The 17,429-nt window shown below is 58.2% G+C and overlaps 1 protein-coding gene across 2 annotated transcripts in view; it reads right to left on the reverse strand.

Moving 5' to 3' along the window:
* TTC7A (tetratricopeptide repeat domain 7A) overlaps positions 1-17,429 on the reverse strand; it is a 115,238-nt gene that overhangs the window by 12,813 nt on the left and 84,996 nt on the right. For both annotated transcript variants that reach the window (XM_040623505.1, XM_008699839.2), the window contains 4 exons: positions 13,404-13,520; positions 9,813-9,910; positions 8,194-8,328; positions 567-769 (listed from right to left, as the gene is read on the reverse strand). In XM_040623505.1, the coding sequence (XP_040479439.1) occupies positions 567-769; positions 8,194-8,328; positions 9,813-9,910; positions 13,404-13,520 (553 nt within the window). The remainder of the gene's footprint in view (positions 1-566; positions 770-8,193; positions 8,329-9,812; positions 9,911-13,403; positions 13,521-17,429) is intronic.

Genomic DNA, 17,429 nt, shown 5'->3' on the forward strand with positions numbered 1-17,429 from the left:
GAACACCAGCATCCTGCTCCCGGCCTCCAGACCTGACCACAGAAAGTCACCGAGCCCTGGGCACCCTAGGCCACGTCCTAGGACTGGGGGCTGCTGGGCCCTCTTACCCACTCCCAACCCCCCCCGCCAGGGGCCATTTTCCATGGGTGCTTGAATCAGGCCTGACATGACAGCCCAGCCCAGGAGATGCCCTGAATGTCACCAAAGAGGCACAGCGCACCTCCAAAGTGGGAGAGGTAGCCCAGTGAGCACGGAGGGCCTGGGGACTCCCAGAAAGCGGAGTACTTTGCCTACAGTGTCTAGGGCAAGGATCTAATGAAGAACCCCTTTGGGGTCACATTGCTTTATAGAAGCTTAGAGTTACAAAGAATATCAACCCATCCTGGATTTTTTCATCCTCAGGCAGGCTCCAAATGAAAGGGAACGGCGTGCGTCGACAAGCCAGCTGTCTCTCCCAGCACAGCAGGGAGGCCACGTCCCGGCAGACACCAGCGCACGCGCAGATGGGAGGGGGTGAGAGGGGACGAGGACCCCGAGGCCTTTTTCGGGGGCCGGGGCAGACTCACCAGGCTGTGCATGATACGCACGCCGTCGGGGTTCACCGTGAGAGCTTCCTTGTACAGCTGCTTGGCCTCCTCCAAACTGCCCTTCATCTCGGCTAGCCGGCCCCGCATGTAGAGTACCGAGTGCGACGTGGGGAAGAGGCCCGCCGCCTCCTGGATGCAGAAGCCTGCCTCCTTGAGGTGTCGCTGCTCCATGAACAGCTCAGCTGTGAAAGCAGAAGGACAGTGAGTTGACAGTGGTAGGGAAAGGCAGAAGCAGAGGCCCGCTCCCTGCACTCGACCAGCAGCCCCGAGTTCGAGGGTCTCGAGTGAGGGGAAGCCTCCCTGGAGTCACCGCCTGGGCCCGGCAGGTAATGGTTTCTGAGTGCTCGCTCGCTGTCAGGCACCGTGCTACCCGCTCCGCACAGGCCCTCTCCGCCGACATTCACAAAAGCCACGCAACAAGCACTTTCATGACCCTGCTTCGGGGAGCGGTTCCTGGGCACAGAAAGGGTGGGGAAGTTGCCTAAGGCCACAGGGAGAGTCAGGAGTGGACCCGGGGGTGGCATCAGGCTGACTTCCAAGCCTGGCAGTGGGGGCACGAGTGGCATTCGTAAAGGTTGGGTGGCTTTCTGCAGCGTCCCTCTACCTGACGACTGAGAGGCTGGGGGTGGGGGATGGAGGCCGATCAGGACGAGGCAGGTGCATGTTCCCGAACGGCCCACACTCCTGGAGATGGACAGTGGGCCAAGGCCTGCTTCTGCCAAGTGTCTTCTCTCATGTACCCCTCCCAGCAGGCGCTCTCATGGGCCCTGCACTAACAAGCCAGGCCGAGAGTGGGGGGACCTCACTCCAGTCCCTCCTTAGAAAGGGGCAAGACAGCACTGGGTTCCCAGCAGCTTGGGCCTCCCTCCAAAGCCCAGGACTTTCTGCCACACTGAGAGAACAGGGGCTGCCCATGCCTTTCACCACCAAGCTCAGATGATCTGTCCCATAACCAGTTTGCCTTCTTCCCCAGCTCAGTGGGAAACGGGGCCATCCCCAATCCCAGGCCAGCCCACATAAAGGCACACTGCAGACCCACGCCGCACAGGTACACGCCCACAGCAGGCACTTTTAGAAACAGGCTGGCTAGGCTGGCAGCTCGGCCTCGTGGCCCACTCAGCCTTTCTCTCCTGGCAGCCCTGGGCTTGGCCGCCCCTCCCGGGACTGGTGCCCGCGCACAGATGGGAGCACAGAAGGGCACGCAGAGCCTGGCTTGCGAGCCCGCCAAGAGCTGTTCCTAGCACTGGCCAAGGGCTGAGCTTACACTAATTCGGGTTAGGTCTAGGTGGGGTGGGGAACAGATATCCTGAAAGAAGCTCCCAAAAAGAGGTGGAAAACCCGGACCCAGGCATCATGTCCTCCTGTTCCGACAAGCAGCAGGAAGGAAGCGTAAGGCCCTGACGGCAGCACACGGCACTTGGGGTAGTCAGCATGAATGTTGCCTAAGTTCGTTGTGTAATAAGTAGCTTGCCACATCCTATAATACTACAGAAGCCTTTCTGAGCAAGGGGGCTCTTTTTCTCTAGCGGGGATGAGACTTTGGAAGAATTCAGTGAACACAGAGGAGCCAGGCCCCCACGATCAGGCCAGAGAGAAATGCAGGCTCTCGTCCTCGTGGACAGTCTGAGCGGCACAGTCCCAAGGCAGAAAGCCCAGGAAGGTGAGGCCAGGAAGGGCGGGCTTTGAGCCAGGGCCGTGCAGGGAGGGCTGGCCCAAGCTCAGGGGTTTGTCTAGCTCAGCCTAGGCTCTCCTCTCCTCTGCTGTTGTGCTCCCTTCTGGAGCTGCTTCCCGGGGCTCTGAGCAGGCTGCATTCATAACTGAGGGTCCAGTGTGCAACTATTAAGTACTGACTGTGTGCCTGGCCCTCCCAGGAGAAGGAGAAAGACTGGAGATGGGGGGAGGTGGGACAGCTGAGCAACCAAACTGCTGGAGTGAGCCAAGGCAATGGAGTGACAGGTGCCAATTCTGAAAGCCCCGAGCACTCAGAAGGGGTCAGGTCAGCTGTGCTGGTGTGGTCAGGGAAGTCTTCCTGGGGGAGGCAACATTTGAGCTGGGGCCTGAAGGCGCAGGGGCAGTTAGACTGACAGAGAGAAGGGAGGCTGTGCTGACCCGCAGGGCTGGGCTCCACCATGACCGAACTTCCCAGGGTCACTGAAAGCGAGGGGAGAAGCAGAAGGAAGTGTGTAGTGAGTGTTGGGGGCAGGGAAACCCTGCCCGCCGCGGGGCTGCTTCCTCTACCACCAGGAGCTCAGCTCAGAGGTTAGGCCTTCCACTCCCCCTCACCCTTGCTGGGCAGGCTCGCCCCGGGCCTGGCCCACCTGCCAGCCTGGTCCTGCCATGGCTCATTAAGCTGTTTACAACTTGCCGGCCCGTCTTCTGAGTCCCTGGCTCTAGAGGCTGTTTCTGGTCTCTCCCTTAGGGACTCCTCACAGTGCCTTCATATCAACAGATTTCAATTACAGGGATCCCCACCTCCCTCTTTCCTTGGGGCTCTGGGTCTTGCTGGGCTGGCCACACACCAGAGAACATGCCCGGAAAAATAGGTAGGGCTGCTTTGGTCCAATGGACTTCATTACCAGTTAGGCAGGAAACCAGATGACACAGAACAGAGCCAGAGAAACGAGGTCTCCTGAGGGCTCCTGGCCGCCTTGCACACAGTCCCTGGCATGCTCAGCCTCCAGGGCGGGGCCTCTGACCTGCAGCCGGGCCCACAGGTCTGGGGGCTGCAGTGCACCCCTTCTTCCTAGCCTCGGCAATTGTTTTACCAAACATGGTGCTCCCCAGCCAGCCGGCCTCGGCTACAGCAGGAGCCACGTGTGGCACCGTGCCCATCCACTGCCCTGATTTCTCGACCTCCCGGCCTTGACTGCTGGGGCCCCAAGGTACCCACCCATCCTGGCCTCCGCCCCGGAGGGCGCACTCTCTGTTACCGGACTTTGCTTGAATTCTCACAGCCCTGGCCACCACCCCGGCAAACAGACCTTGCTGTCCCCAGTGTCGAGGGCCCCTCTCCCATGCCCTCAGCAACTTCTCTCTCCCTCCATCCCAATTTCCCCACTTCTCTCATCTTCCTGTCTGCCTACCCTTGACCTCCCCTCCTGCCTCTGTGTCTCAGCTTTTCTCCCTCTTCCGTCCATCTCTCTCCACCCACCCCCCTCTGTGCTTCTCTCGGCAGGCTCCAAATGGAAAACATCTGTTCCCTGGAGCTTTGCAACAGTCCCTTTTATTATTTTTTTCTGAGGCATCCTGATCTAACCCTGCACCCAGAGCTGGTTCCAGTCTTTCTGTCAGAGCCAAGCCCCACCCCAGCCCCAGGTCGGGGGATGAACTCACTCTTCACGTGCTATTTGCACGCCCTCTTGGCAGGGAGGGCCTTGCCCCCGGGCTCCTCCTGAGCTGAGGGGCGGGGTGAGGGAGGGCCCAGGGTCAGGTCTATGGCCTTTCAGGGGCCTCTGACATGAGAGGTGCTTCCTAGAGACCTTCCATGGGACCTCGGAAAGGAGGGGCACCCAGGCAAAAGGCAGAGATGCCTCAGCGAGAAGCTCAGGAAAGAAGTTAAGGTTAGGCCCTTAGCTAGCCTTGAACCCCAGAGGGGATCACCAAAACTGCCCCCTAATGGACACAAGCGTCCTCCCCATGGAGCAGACCTTCAGGACATATGGACACCCAGAATAAAGGAGAAGGGGGAGAGGCAGACAAGGAAGGAGTGAGAGAGGCGGCCAGGGAACCAAGAGAATGAATAACAGAGGATCCGAAGGTCTAAAGGCATTCTGCAGGTGGTCTGAGAGCCTCCACCCCAGGGACCCAGAGAAGGGCCCGATTTTCCTCAGGCCACAAGGGAGTCAAGGCTGCAGGGACTGGGCTCGCGACTTCCTGTCCCCGAGTGCTCTCCTCAGTGACTCGACAGCTGGGAGGAGGGGGTGCCGGCAGAGGAGGGAAGAAGAAAAAGCCAGAGCAAGGCAAGAGGGGACGTGGGAAGAAGGCACAGAAGGCAGGAGGGAGAAGGGTGGGGAGCTGGGACAGAGGGGAGCGTGAGGGAAGATAAAGGGATGAGAGATGAGGGAACAAAACACAAGAGGAGCAGGTGGGACCACGGGTATGGCAGAGCTTCTCCAGTGACTGTATTTTGTTTTTTTTTTTTTTTAGATGGAGGGAGGGGTAGAGAGAGAGAAGAGAGAGAGAGAGAAAAGGTGGGGTTGGGGCAGAGGGAGAGGGAGAGAGAGAATCTTAAGCAGGTTCCATGCCCAGGCTGAGCTGACATGGGGCTCGATCTCACAACCCTGAGATCACTACCTGAGCCGAAATCAAGAGTCAAGGGTTGGATACTTTAACCGACTGCACCACCCAGGCGCCCCTCCCGTGACTGTAATTTTATAATGAAGATGATCTTTAGACACAGCCCTGGCCACCCCACCCCAGTTCCCCAGTCTGCCCGGCTCACAGCTGGGGTCGATTTAGCTACCAACGCCCAGGCCCTCCTGAGGACTGTCCCCACCGGTGGTCCCCATTCTGAGATGCTTGGGCAAAGGTGCTCTGCCCGTCTTACAGGCTCTCTGGGCACAGGTTCAGCCTGGACCAGGGGGTGCACTGGCTCTCGCCTGACGCATCTGTTTAGCAGGTGGAGCTCTGTGCCCAGTGCCCAGACACTGTGCACCTGCCATGTGGGAGCGGAGACTCAAGCCAGCTTCCCCAACCGAGTGAAAGCCCATGGCCGCCTAGGAGTCCCCTGGACCTCCAGGGCAGGGGAACTCTTCCTTACGTCTATCTCCCCCCCCCCCCCCAGCACACTGTTAGCTCCCAGAGACATGAGCTGCAGGGACAGAGGGAGGTGAGCCCTCTTGCTCTTCCAAAAGGCACCGCTCGACACGCAGGATCCGGGGGCATTGGGAGGCTTCGTACTTCGCCCACTGTCACACGGACCCGCTGCCAAAGAGGCAACGTTCCTGGAACGCATCTCTCAAGTGGCAGCGCCCCGTGATGCTTGTCACCTCTGACTGGAAAGGGACGGAGGCCTGGAGAGAGCAGGGAGGAGGACAAGAGCTGGGAGAGGAAGGGTACCGTCGCGCAACCAAAGGCGGGTACTGATGGAGCCGCAGCGGCCCGGGTGTAATTCATCCTGAACGAAAGCTGGGGGATGAGCTCCTTCCAAAGTGAAAAAGGAGGATGTTTTCCGTTCCTGCACATTTGCTGCAGCTGCTGGGATCGTTAGGCGGGTGGGTGGGGGTGGGGACGCTGGTGACGATACTCTGAGCCTGGCTCAGGTCGGGGGTGAGGTTAGGGAGAAGTTTGTGCCTCGGTGATTTGGTCCTGGCAGCCCTTCATTCAGTATGTGCTCGGCACATGCTTGCTGCTGACGCCAACAGCTTATGGAGCGCAGACTGCTCCGGAACCCTCCCGTGCTCAGAGGGGAAACCTGGGACGCTTTCTTACTTCCCTTTCTGGCTGTGGCAGCTGTCCCTCAGTCTCTTCTCTCTTTCTCCAATAATGACAGAGCCCCTGATTTTCCATGGGCCATATGGACAACCAGGACAGTGACACTTCCCAGAGTCCTTTGCAGCTAGGTGTGGTCATGTGACTAAGTTCTGGCCAATGGATCATGATGGGGACTGATGTATGCAATTTTCAAAATATGTCCTTACAGAGAAGGGGTGTCCCCTTCTTCTGCTCTCCCTGGTTATGCCTCGGAAGGTGAACATGATGAAGAGCCATGATGGGTCACAGGGGTGAGAGTGACACCCCACAGAGAGCAGAGCCAACAAAATGGAAGGAACCTAGGGCCCTGGACCAGGAGAGCAGAGCTGTCATCCCAGTCAAGGGCACCATCTCTGAACTTTTACAAAAGGACAACAAAACGTCTACCTTGCAGAAGTCACTGCCATTTTGGATCAGTCACACACACCCAAACCTGCCTCCCAATGCCACACGGCCCAACCCTTCCCCCCGCACCACATTCAAAGCATTCAGGTTTTGTTCCCAGAGTTCTCTGGGGGCTGAATATCTAGGCTAATGTCCAGACGAGAGAGGCTAATGTGCAAGTTACTGAGGGGCATGTATTTATACTGATTATTCCCAAGCCTGATTACAAGCTTCAGGAAGGCCAATGAGTTAACCTTCCCCGGAGTTACCAGAACATACTAGTACCCTGAGCATAAAGCAGCACCCTTGAGCAATGGAAAGCAGGCTTGTGAAATGCAAAACGTGTTCATTTGCTGATGGTGGTAGATAGTGCGTATCAATAGAATAAAGGCCTGGGAGCCCCAGAGCAGGCAACGCACAGCCCCCCGGATCTGATCACCGCATTACTGGGGACACGTGGTAAAGGCCCAGTGAGGGCGCAGCCTCCTACCCTGGCACGTGGAGCGGCGGGGGCTCTGGCGTGCCCCTAGGGAGCCGTGCTGGCTCCATGTCTTCGAAGAAGACAGGGGGCTCTTTGCCTAAGGGGAGGCCTTGCTTCATATCCCTCGGAGTTTCAACATTCCTCTTGCTCCTTAGGATGCAACAAGCTGGCTGGTGAGCATGCCCCTTACACACCCCTGGCCGCCTAAGGGACCCTGATATGCTAACTGGGGCGCTGTTGGCGTTATGAACATGCTTCCCTGTTTAGCCTGTGCATGCTGGTCCAATTTCTCCCCCCAGAGTAAAGAAGCTGTGGTGGGAGAGTAGGGGGAGTACTGCATGCTAATGGGGCCTTATGTGAAGTCCAGGCAGCGGGAAGCCTCAGATCCCCAGTGAACCACTTTCTGCCTCTGACTTGCAATGACTTGCAATGTCCGCTCAGCTCAGGAACTTTCTACCTGCAGTCTCTTCTGCGTCTCCCCTGGGGGGCTGTAGGTGCCAGCCCCTGGGGAGAGATGGACACCTGTCAGGGTAACCAGAAAACAGGGGAGGAGCTTCACTGAGCACCTATTATGTGCCCCACACGGCACTGACCACTTTGCTCACGAGCTCATTTTAGATCAGGGCGGGCAGTAGGGGGCTGGCAGGAGAACCCAGCCCTATGGGATCCTGAAGCTCTCTGTGTCCCCCACAGTAACTGACCCTCACATTCCACGGTGCAGTGGTGCCAGTTACCTATCAAGAGGGACTGTCACCTGAATGGCCACCTCAGCGTTACCAGCCCTCTGCCATCGCTGAACTATGCCACCAGACCTCACCTCTTCTCCAGCAATTCTGTGAGCTCTCTGGGGCTTGAGCTGGTTTTACTAACTAGTTTTACTCAGGAGAGGGAGGGTAAGGAGGAGGGACGGGGCCTGTCTTTGAGACTAGGAAGGCTATCCATCTGTGTGGTTTTTCCTCCAATTTTCTTACATTTGTATTTGCTGCCAGAGAGCCTCCCTGAGGCAGGCAGGCAGGCCCTGTCCCCATGTGGTGGGGAAGGAAACCCACAGCCAGACAGATGAAGTGACTCTTCTTAGGCCAAGCAAAGAAGAAAGAGCTAGAACTAGGGGAGAGATGGGCAAAGAGCTCCAGGTTCCTGATCCCCAGGCCCTTCCATGAGTACTGCAGTCTATGTAGGCCTTGTCAGGGGCCTTCACCACCCCACATGCCCTCGAGAGGCCTGCAGGCAGGCGGGCGGGCGGCTGTCACTGGGGCCAGGGACACTCACCAGCCTGGAGCCAGATCTGTTCCAGCGTGGTCCACAGCTGCATGGGGCCCTGCTTCAGGACGGAGCTGGGCACAGTCAGCTCTGACATGGCCTCCTCCAGCCGGGAGGCTGCGATGGATGACGCCCGCCGGGAGCCTGCAGAGCAAGAGGGGAGGCGGCTGAGTGGTCGCAAACCAGCTGACGGACGCACCGGGACGAGCCCTCCTTGGACCCTCAGCCACGGCTGGGATGAGGCGCTTAGGAGGGGCACCCGGGCAGTAAGCCCGCTCCTAGGAGTCTTCACTAAGGAAGATAGTCCTGCGTGTTGGCAAAGGCGTCTGTAATACTGAAACCAGAAATGACCTGAATGTCCAACAACAGGGAGTGACTGAAAATATGTGCGGGTAGAATCACCCAAGACCCTGCGGCCATCACACTAATGGCACAGAAATAGGGAGACAGGTGCAGAAGGATGTTCACGGCATACGGTTAGGGGAAAAAAAAGCTGAGAAAGGGCACAATGACATTTTTCTAGGGAAGAAATAGGGGCCTGGGAGAAAGGTCTGAAAGGCCATTATGAAGGTCTGGGTGGTGAAATGAGAATTTTTCTCTTCTCCCTTCTGCTCTCGTGGCTTTCTGTTTTCACAGGTGCATATTATCGTTTCTCCTACAAGAAGGTCCCATCTGAGGCTGCGCCGCACCGAAGCCTCGGGCAGCGGCTCAGGCCGGACCCTGTGCCCTCTGCAGAGCCTCCCCCGTGGCAGTTCTGGGTGACTCGGGTCCCTGCCCAGGATCTACAAGCCGTCGACATTTACACTTCCTGTGCAGGTGGAATGTGAGCACGGTCCCCCCCCAGATAAACTCGGCAGCCCGCGGGGCACTCCACAGATGGTTTCTGTTTCTAGGACGAGCCCACGTGCAGCGCTAATCGTTTGTTCGTGGTTCGTCCCCCCTTCACTGCAAGGGTGCCGGGCCCTCCTTCCCCGTCCCCTCTTTGGAGTCAGCAGCTCCACAGTCAGCCCAGTGCCCCTCGGACGTGCCTCTAAGTCAGGTGCGGGGCTCGGCACGGGCAATCCAGCTCCATCAGGGACAGCAAAGGTGTGATCGGCTCAGGTCCACAGAGGCAGACAGAATGAGCAATGCCACTAAATACACCTCCCTGACGCTCCGTTCCCGTGACTAGTTCTTTCTCCTGCGCCTGGGCCATTCCACTTTCATCAGGCCCTCACTTGAAACAGTCCACTCTGGGCTTCGCTGTAAACTGAAGCTCAGCTCATTCCATCCTACTTGACTCCGTCTACTAAGGACACTTCAGGTAGACCCTGGCCTTGAGCTTAGCCTCGGGGGAGACGGTTTCTAGGCTCCACAGCCATCTCCCTGCCCTGGCTCTCCTCTCTGCACCCTCGCCCAGGACGCAGGGTCCTTCCCCTGCCTGCTCCAGCTGCTCACTTCCCACTCCAGAGCAGGATGGGTGGGAAGGTGCCAGAACGGTGCCTGGAGGCAGCTCCTTAGCTCCTCAGCACCAGGCTCTGGGGGGTGGGTTTGGCCAGGCCGGGCAGATGCCACTCTCCCTGTTCGTGCTCAGGCTGGGAGAGTGAGCTGTGGACCCCACGGACGGCTGACCACGGGCTAGTTCTTACCGGAGTCTGCATCATGGGCATCGGGCAGAGTCAGGTGCATGCCACTCTGCTTCTTCAGGGGGACGCCCTCGCCGAGGCTCCCATCCTTTTCCAGGCCTCTGAAAGGCAAAGGAAGGCCAGGCCCCGGTGAGGTGGAGGGCTGGCAGGGAGAATAAGGGAGGCTTATGCCAGGTAGGCTCTGGGGCTGACAGTTTAGGCCTGGGAACTGAGTCAAAGCTGGGACCAGTAGGAAGGATGGAGACCACCAGAGTGGCAGAAGAGACTAGAGCTCAGGCTTGGGGTTCTAGAATCTGGCTCACTCTAGCAGCTACACTGACATGCTGTGAATCCCCAGCACATGTATACACATACGCACACACACACACACACACACACACATACACTGCCACTGTGTGCCTGTGGGGACGTCAGTCTCCCCGCTATTCCTAAATACCACCACATTTCATCCCCACGGCTACTATTTGCTCATGCTGCCACCAAGAATATTCTTGCTGTTCTTCTGGTCCACCCAAAACCCTCCATCCTTTAGAATCAGCCCAGTGCCCCTCCCGGCTGCTGTGCCCCTCCCGGCTGCCTCCTCCCTTGCCCTCCGTCAGCATGGATCCAGCAGCACGTGGGTTAGAAACCCTCCTCTGAAGTGTGTGATGCTAGGAGCTCCCCAGGCCAACAGGAGGACTTTGCTACCTTTTGCTGCCCTCACAATGTCTAGCAGAGTGCCAGACACAGAGCAGGCATCACGGTCTGGCTTCCAAGGAACGCTTAGTCTTCACGGGCCACCAGCAATGCCCCCAGCCCCCAGCCCACGGAAGGAAGCCCCAGACGCAACTCGGCCTCAGGCAACCTACCTTGGGCTACCAGGGTGGCCCCAGAAGAGCCGGGGGGGGGGGCAGGGGTGGCAGATAAACAAGCATGGTAATCTCCCCAGGTCCCTGCAGCTCCCACACTGCTAGAGAGGTTGCTCTTTGCTCTGAGTGGGAGGTGGGGGGGACACCAGCTCGGAAAGGCTGTGCAGCCCATTGTGCCCATTCTGGGGCACACATACCCCCAGCAGCCACCCCTGCCCACTTCTGGCATCGCCCTGGAACCTGCTGACTGGGGAAAGCTTAGAGGAAGGCCAAGGTGGAAATGGCAGGAGAGAAGGCAAGTAAGTCCAGCCTGGGGCCAGAGGCCTCTTCCTTTCACTGGGGTGCCCAGACCATGGTCCAACCAAGAATGCCAGGGCCCCACCCTTGCCGCTTTAACTCAGGCTCACACGGGCCTGAACTTGCGCCTGCGGGTGCACGGCCATCGGGCACACATCAGAGGAAACCACCCACAAAACACAGTGGGTCAGGTTGGTGCCTTTCCTCCCCACCCTCTTCCACTGTCGGGAGGCACCAGGGTGCAGTGCGGAAGACCCAAGGACACGGGCCATCCCTCCTCGGCTGTGTGGCCCTTGGCAAAGCTACTTAGCCATTCTTAGTTTTCTCATCCTGCTTATCGTGTGCAGTAAGAAGCAGGGGAGGTCAGGCTCACGAGGTCTCCGTGAGGAGTACAGGAGGCAACACGGGCAGGTGGCAGGCGCAGAGAGCTTCTTGTCCCACCTGCCCTCCCAGCCCCTGACGGGGACACTCCTAGGGCTCCAGAAACAGCCCATCTCAGGGACTTTTGCCACCTGGGTCTAGGTCAACACACAGCATCACTCCTGCCCTGAAGAACCTGGTGGTGGGGGGCGGGGGCTGTGGGGAGGAGAGTCCATGATAAGCACTTAGATCTAGTTCAAGAGGGTTGAGGGGAAGCGTAGAAGGCTGGGTGACTGCAGGCTCCACGAAGGAAGGCTCTGGGGGCGGGGGGCTGGGAGGTGTGGGCTGGCCCAGGCGGAGCAGAGGAAGGAGGGCGCCTGGGTGGGGCCGGTAGGCCAGACCTTCAGGCTGTGGATTCTGGCCTCTGGCCTCAGCTGCCCCAAACCAGATTTTACAAATCCTAGTTTCTGCTTGGTATCTCCAGGTTCAGAAAGACCGCCCCCTATTCTGGGGAAAGCCAGGAGGGTATGGGATCCTGCCTTCTGGTCCTAGCAATTTGCCTTCAGATAGTTGGCCTGGCTGAGCCCTACCCCGCCCTAGGTGGGGCGCTATGGGAGGTTCCCCAAAAGAGGTGCTTAGGGAACCGAGGAGGAGCTCCACTGGGCCCTCCTATTAGAGATGAGTGTGTGGGTGGTGACTTAAAATGACCCCAGCGTGAACCTACAGCCCCAGCCCCTGCGAGAACACGGGGCAACCCCACAGATCTGCTGCCTGGAGGGGAGGCACAGGGAGGGCCCGCATGCCGGGAGACGGGGCCACAGCTCCGAGGGGCCTGCCAAGACCGCCTGGATGAGCAGGCAGCCAGCCATCCAGCCAAGAGGAAGTCCCTGCCACCTCCAAGGGCAGCTCCTCTCCGTAAGGGGAGCCAGACTGTGGACCTGCCCAAGTGGCTGCAGCCAGTGAGTGGCTAAGCAAGGGGCATCTCAGGGCAGGTCCTGCTCACACCGGAGTCTGGGCCTCACCCCCACATCACCCAGCTACCAGACAGCTCCCCATTCCCTTTCTGAAAAGTCCCTCACCCCAAAGCCTCCTTCTGGCAGCTTCCACTCACTGGGTCCTGCTCTGCCCTGGAATCTCCCAGGCCTGTCAAAGGCCTTCAGACAGAGACAGACCCTACTTTGCCCAAGGGTTTTAACCCAGTTGGATTATCCTGGCCCTCCTCTGTAAGTCTCACCAATAGAGAGACATGCCTCTGGGGACTGTGAAAGCCTTCTGGTCTCCCAGAGTCCCTGTGAAAATGCAAACACATCTACTAGAGGGGGGTCTTCCAGGAGATGACACAGCCAGGAATTTCAGGGGAGGGCAGGGAGCGAGCACCAGAGGAGAAGGAGGACGCCCAAGACCTGCCTGGCACAAAGCCCTTTTCTGCTTTGGGCTACACAGTGTCCGAGGGGATCTGAGCAAAGACTTCCAGCATCTTCAACCCAGACAAGAGTGCCTACTCTGGCCCAGGAAAAACCTGGAGCCCAGGCTGGGGACTATGGTAGGAGATGGTGGGTGAGTCAGGGGAAAGACGTTGGGTGAGTGGGGCGGGAGGATGGTGGGTGAGTTGCGGAATGGGGCCAGGAAGAAGCAATGGGCTCAGGAGGGCTGGCACTCGGGTGACCCAGGTTCAAGTTCCAGCACTGCCATTTACCAGGTGAGTGACTCTGGCAAATTCTATAAGATCTCGGAGTCTTAGTTTCCCTCCTGGGCTGAGAATAAAATCTGACAGTGTTTAAGAGATGAGCGGTAATCCCAGCGCCTGGTCCACCGCTCAATCAGGACTTCCTTCTTACTTCTCTGAACTTCCGCTTCCCAAGCAGGTTCTTTCTGTCCTCACAGAAGGTTGTCAAAAGGTTAAAATTAGCCAACGGATGTAAAAGGCCCTGGGAGCAGTAAGTAGCACACTCTGATTCAAATTCCGTCACCACCCCCAGGCATCATGGCTGCAGGGCTGTGGGCTGTTGCCTTGGCAACCACCACCCGCCCGTGTGGCATCCACCCCCCCCACCCCCCGGGCAGCCGCAGAGAGCATGACTCCACTCACCCCATCTGGGAGAAGCTGTACAGGGTCTGCCACAGCCTCAGCATTTGTCTGCAGGTCACGAGGGCTTCCTCCGGGCCTTTCAGCACCTGCTCCAGCTTCACCTTGGTGAACATCAGGCTGCGGGGGGTGACGGCGGCAGTTAGCATGGCCCTGCGAGGGCGCCCTTTCCCCCGGCTCTCCTCCCAGGCTAGGACCCCAAGGGATTCCGCCCCACCATTCTGCCGGTCCCCCTCATTCACTTGGCCCCCGGTCATAGACTCTCCTGCCCCAGCCTCTGAAGCACTGTCAAGTGTGGCTATGAGTCTCGCTTTGTTTGCTCCTCCTACCCACACCCTCAGTACGTACTGACCCCAAGGAACATGTGGCCATCCTCGTATTTACAAGCCCCACAGGGCCCCGGGGGCCCTGTCTGCAAGAGACAGACCCAGAAGGCAACTCTTAATCAAGGAATAAAGCTAAGCAAGGAACTGGCAAAGAAAGGTCCCCTAAGGGCAGAGTGCTGCTTTAGACCTTGCCAGCACACAGTAAATGCTCAATTAACATCTCCTCAGTTGAACTGCAGACTGCTTCCTGACCCTGGATACATGAGGACAGTCACCAGTCACGTGCTACTTTATCAAAGAATTCTTCACTGGATTTCCTAAAATAGCCAGCTCCCCTTATATGTGCTATAGGATTAAAGTGCCACCAGATCCTATCCGGTCACCATTTAGAACACAGTCACTCTGCAAGGGAGAGAGCAACTTCAGAATCTCTTTCAACCTGAAAACTGGGAGTCCTCTGAGGTCAGGACGGTGTGGGATGTGGAGCTGTGGCCCTGATGGAGGCTGGGAGGAGAAAAAAGGCGCTGGCCCCACCAGAAGGCAGGACCACAGGAGGGGGGCTTCCTCCCTCTGCCCCGGACACAGCAGAGACCATCAGAACACCGCCCATCAGAATGAGGGTGGGGGCTTGGGCATCCTGCTGTGCCAGGTGTTGGCCCTTCGGTTATCGGGGAGTACTGGGGTCCTGGGGGAGAGAGGGTCAAGGCAGCCGCGGACACTTAGGAAATGCAAGGCAGTGGCAGTTTACTACCGGCTATGAAGTACCGCGTTCTTTCTACCGTGGGTCCTGCCAGCCGCACTGATGCGCACCAGCTGTCTGGGCAGCATGTGAACTTGACTGAGCCACTGAGGCCCAAACAAGGCTGTGACTCTGGTTCTCACCGGGTGCTGAGCAGTAAGGCCCTTTTCATCCCGGCATCGCTGTTGCACAAAGCACATGATGTCAGGCCCTGTACTTGATCACTGCCTGGTGGCTCTGCTGGCCCATCTGAACTTGGCACACAGGCCCTCGGACAGGCTGAGTCCTGCATCCAGACAGCACACGTCCTGTGATCTGAGGCTGCAGGCACTGTATGGGGAGGCCAGCCTTGGACTGGGAGCTTTCCCCTCTGACCCTCTCCCTCACTCGGAGCCCCTCCACCCCATCCAGCCTCACCTCTCCATGTTCATCCCCTCTCAAGTCTGACCTTAAATTCTGCCTTCCCAGACGCTCAGGATGCCTTGTGCCCTTCTCAGAACATCTACTAATGAATGGCCTGGTTGGCCTACAAGGTCCCGAGGGCAGAAAGCATGGTCTCCACAGTGTGGGCTGCACAGGCCTGGGCAGGAATGTGGTCTTTGCATCCTGGTGGGCAGCTGCTGGGGAAAACTGGCCCTGCCATCCCTACTCTCCCCTCCCGGATTCTCGAAGGGTCCAACACTTCACAAGTAATAGAAGCCCCTGCTTTAGGAAATCTGGAGTAGAAGACACAATTTCCACCTTCAAGGTAACAACTGGTGCTAAAAATGACAAAGTGCCCAGATAACCAGGTGCTGATCATTGAGTGATAGTCAGGTGGGTCAGACTCAGCGCAAGGAGGGTGGCGATAAGGTATCTTGTTGGGCTGGTGTGTGATGAAAAGGCGGCTGGGGTGGGGCAGCATTGGGAGTTGGGGGAGAGAGGTGAAGCGTTGGGAAGGGGGGACCAGAGGCTGGAGCAGCTGTTATGAGGAGTGAAACCCCTTCCTGCAGACATGGGGAACACCCAGGCGGGGCCACTCAGGGCCGGGCTAGGCTGGTTCCCGGGACAGTTCCCCAGGCAGACCAGCCCCGAAGTGCTCCCCGGCACCCCATGTCCCCCGCATGCCTCCTCTTCAGCTCCTCTCTGCTAGGCCCCTTTCCCCCTCCTGCTCCCTGCGTCCCTGAGGGCCAGCACGAGTGGCAGACCCGACCACACAACGTGCCTAGAACAGAAGTGGCTGCAAGCTGAGCTGGCAGACAGTGACTTCTACCAACACAGGCTGTTATCCTCGCGGCTGCTGACATTCCATTAGCGTGAGTGACCCAGCGCGGAATTTCTCAACCAAACCACATCCTTTCTGGGCTGGGGCAAGCGCTCCAACAGGCAGTCACCCTCTGGTCGGATCCTTCACTCCCGGATCCTGGATCCTGGGAGGCTCCAGATGGGCTCCTGAGATTTCCTTAGTCTCACCGCTGAGCACTGCCAGGAGGGATCTTCCTCGACAAAGAACCCTGCCCAGACTGTCTCTGACATCAATTCAAATGCCTTTGTGCCATGACCTTCCATTCCTGCCACTCCTCCCGATGCCCTTGGGCACCCGTGAGCTGCTCATGTGGGCATTAGCAGCAACCTGAACTGGGGGACAGCCTCCTGGACTCATCCGTGCCCTGCTGCAGTCATCGCCCTTGCTGGACTCACCCTTCCTCTCCAACTTCCGGCCAGCTCCTAAGCAGATGTCACCCTCTGACTTCCCGTGTGTCCGCATGGGGGCTGTACACACGCCCCTCCAGGATAGTCTTCACTATGTCGGACTTGGTCACCTGCACACCTGCTGGCATGCCTCTAATTCGCTGCTGGACTCCCTCCCCTTCCCTCCTCTTTCGCAGTACAGGGCTCCCTCTCTATCCTGTGTGCCAAGACACACGGGTGGCCTGGTTCTTCCCACAACAGTACGAGGAGCTGGCTGAGCACCGATGTGCCACTGTGGCTGGTGGGCAACACTTCCTAGCCCACGCAACACGCCGGAGCCTCACCGAACACGGTGCTTCCAGGCAGGGCCTCAGGGAAGCTGTTGGCCATGGGGGCCGGGGGATGCAGGCGGCAAGCTTGGGCTCCCCACCCCTTCAACCAGCCCAGCCGCTGGCAGGCCTGTTTCATATACCAAATGAATCTAAAATGTCATTTGAAGAAAGGAGTCTGAGACTCTAAAAAAGCCCACTATTCTAACTTAGTGGTTGTAGTCCCTCCTCAGAGAAGCCCCAGCATGACCACCCCTGCCCTTCTCTGATCACTCAGGAGTCTTAGCACTTAATTACACGCTCTGTATCTCTAGATATTATTTACATAGATTATTTATGTATCTTTTGGCCACATAGGCTTATGAGTTTAATCACGAAGATACATTCCTATCAAGCATTTTAAATTCAGATAATCCAGAAACAGACTGTGGCCAGTCCTGCCTACAGATGGTAAAACCACCACGCATCTTGTCCTGCGTCCTGCCATGCACCCCCACCTGGACGGCAAGGCCTCGTCGGCCAGGGCCCTGCTTCCCGCCACGTCAGGGTCCTCCCCGCCTCTCCGGGGCCCACACGGAGCTGAGCGCACACTGTCTGCTTAGTTCTGTGAAGATACGTGTTGTTACAACCATCTGGCCACGCTCAGGGTCTCGCAATCCGTGTGAAATCAGAGCTGATTTCTGACGCCCCCGCTTCCCACTGCTGGGCCCTCGTTAGGAAGGAGGGAGGGATGTGTTCGCTCGGTGCCTCATCACTGGAGTGGGTTACAGTGCCTCCCAACAAGCGAAGCGCTGGCCGAGTCCGTTTTTAGCTGCCAAGTTCCACGGGCCTGGGGAGGAGCGGGGGAGTTCTGGGCAGGACATGAAGGTGTGCGGCTCCTCAGGACTCGCGGTCTTCATCCCGGAGGACAGTCACCCGGGCAGAGCCAGAAGTACAACCAGGGAGTGTCCCGAGACAGGAAGGG

This window comes from Ursus maritimus, unplaced genomic scaffold (assembly GCF_017311325.1).
Source record: "Ursus maritimus isolate PB19 unplaced genomic scaffold, ASM1731132v1 scaffold_6, whole genome shotgun sequence".
NCBI classification, from domain to species: domain Eukaryota; kingdom Metazoa; phylum Chordata; class Mammalia; order Carnivora; family Ursidae; genus Ursus; species Ursus maritimus.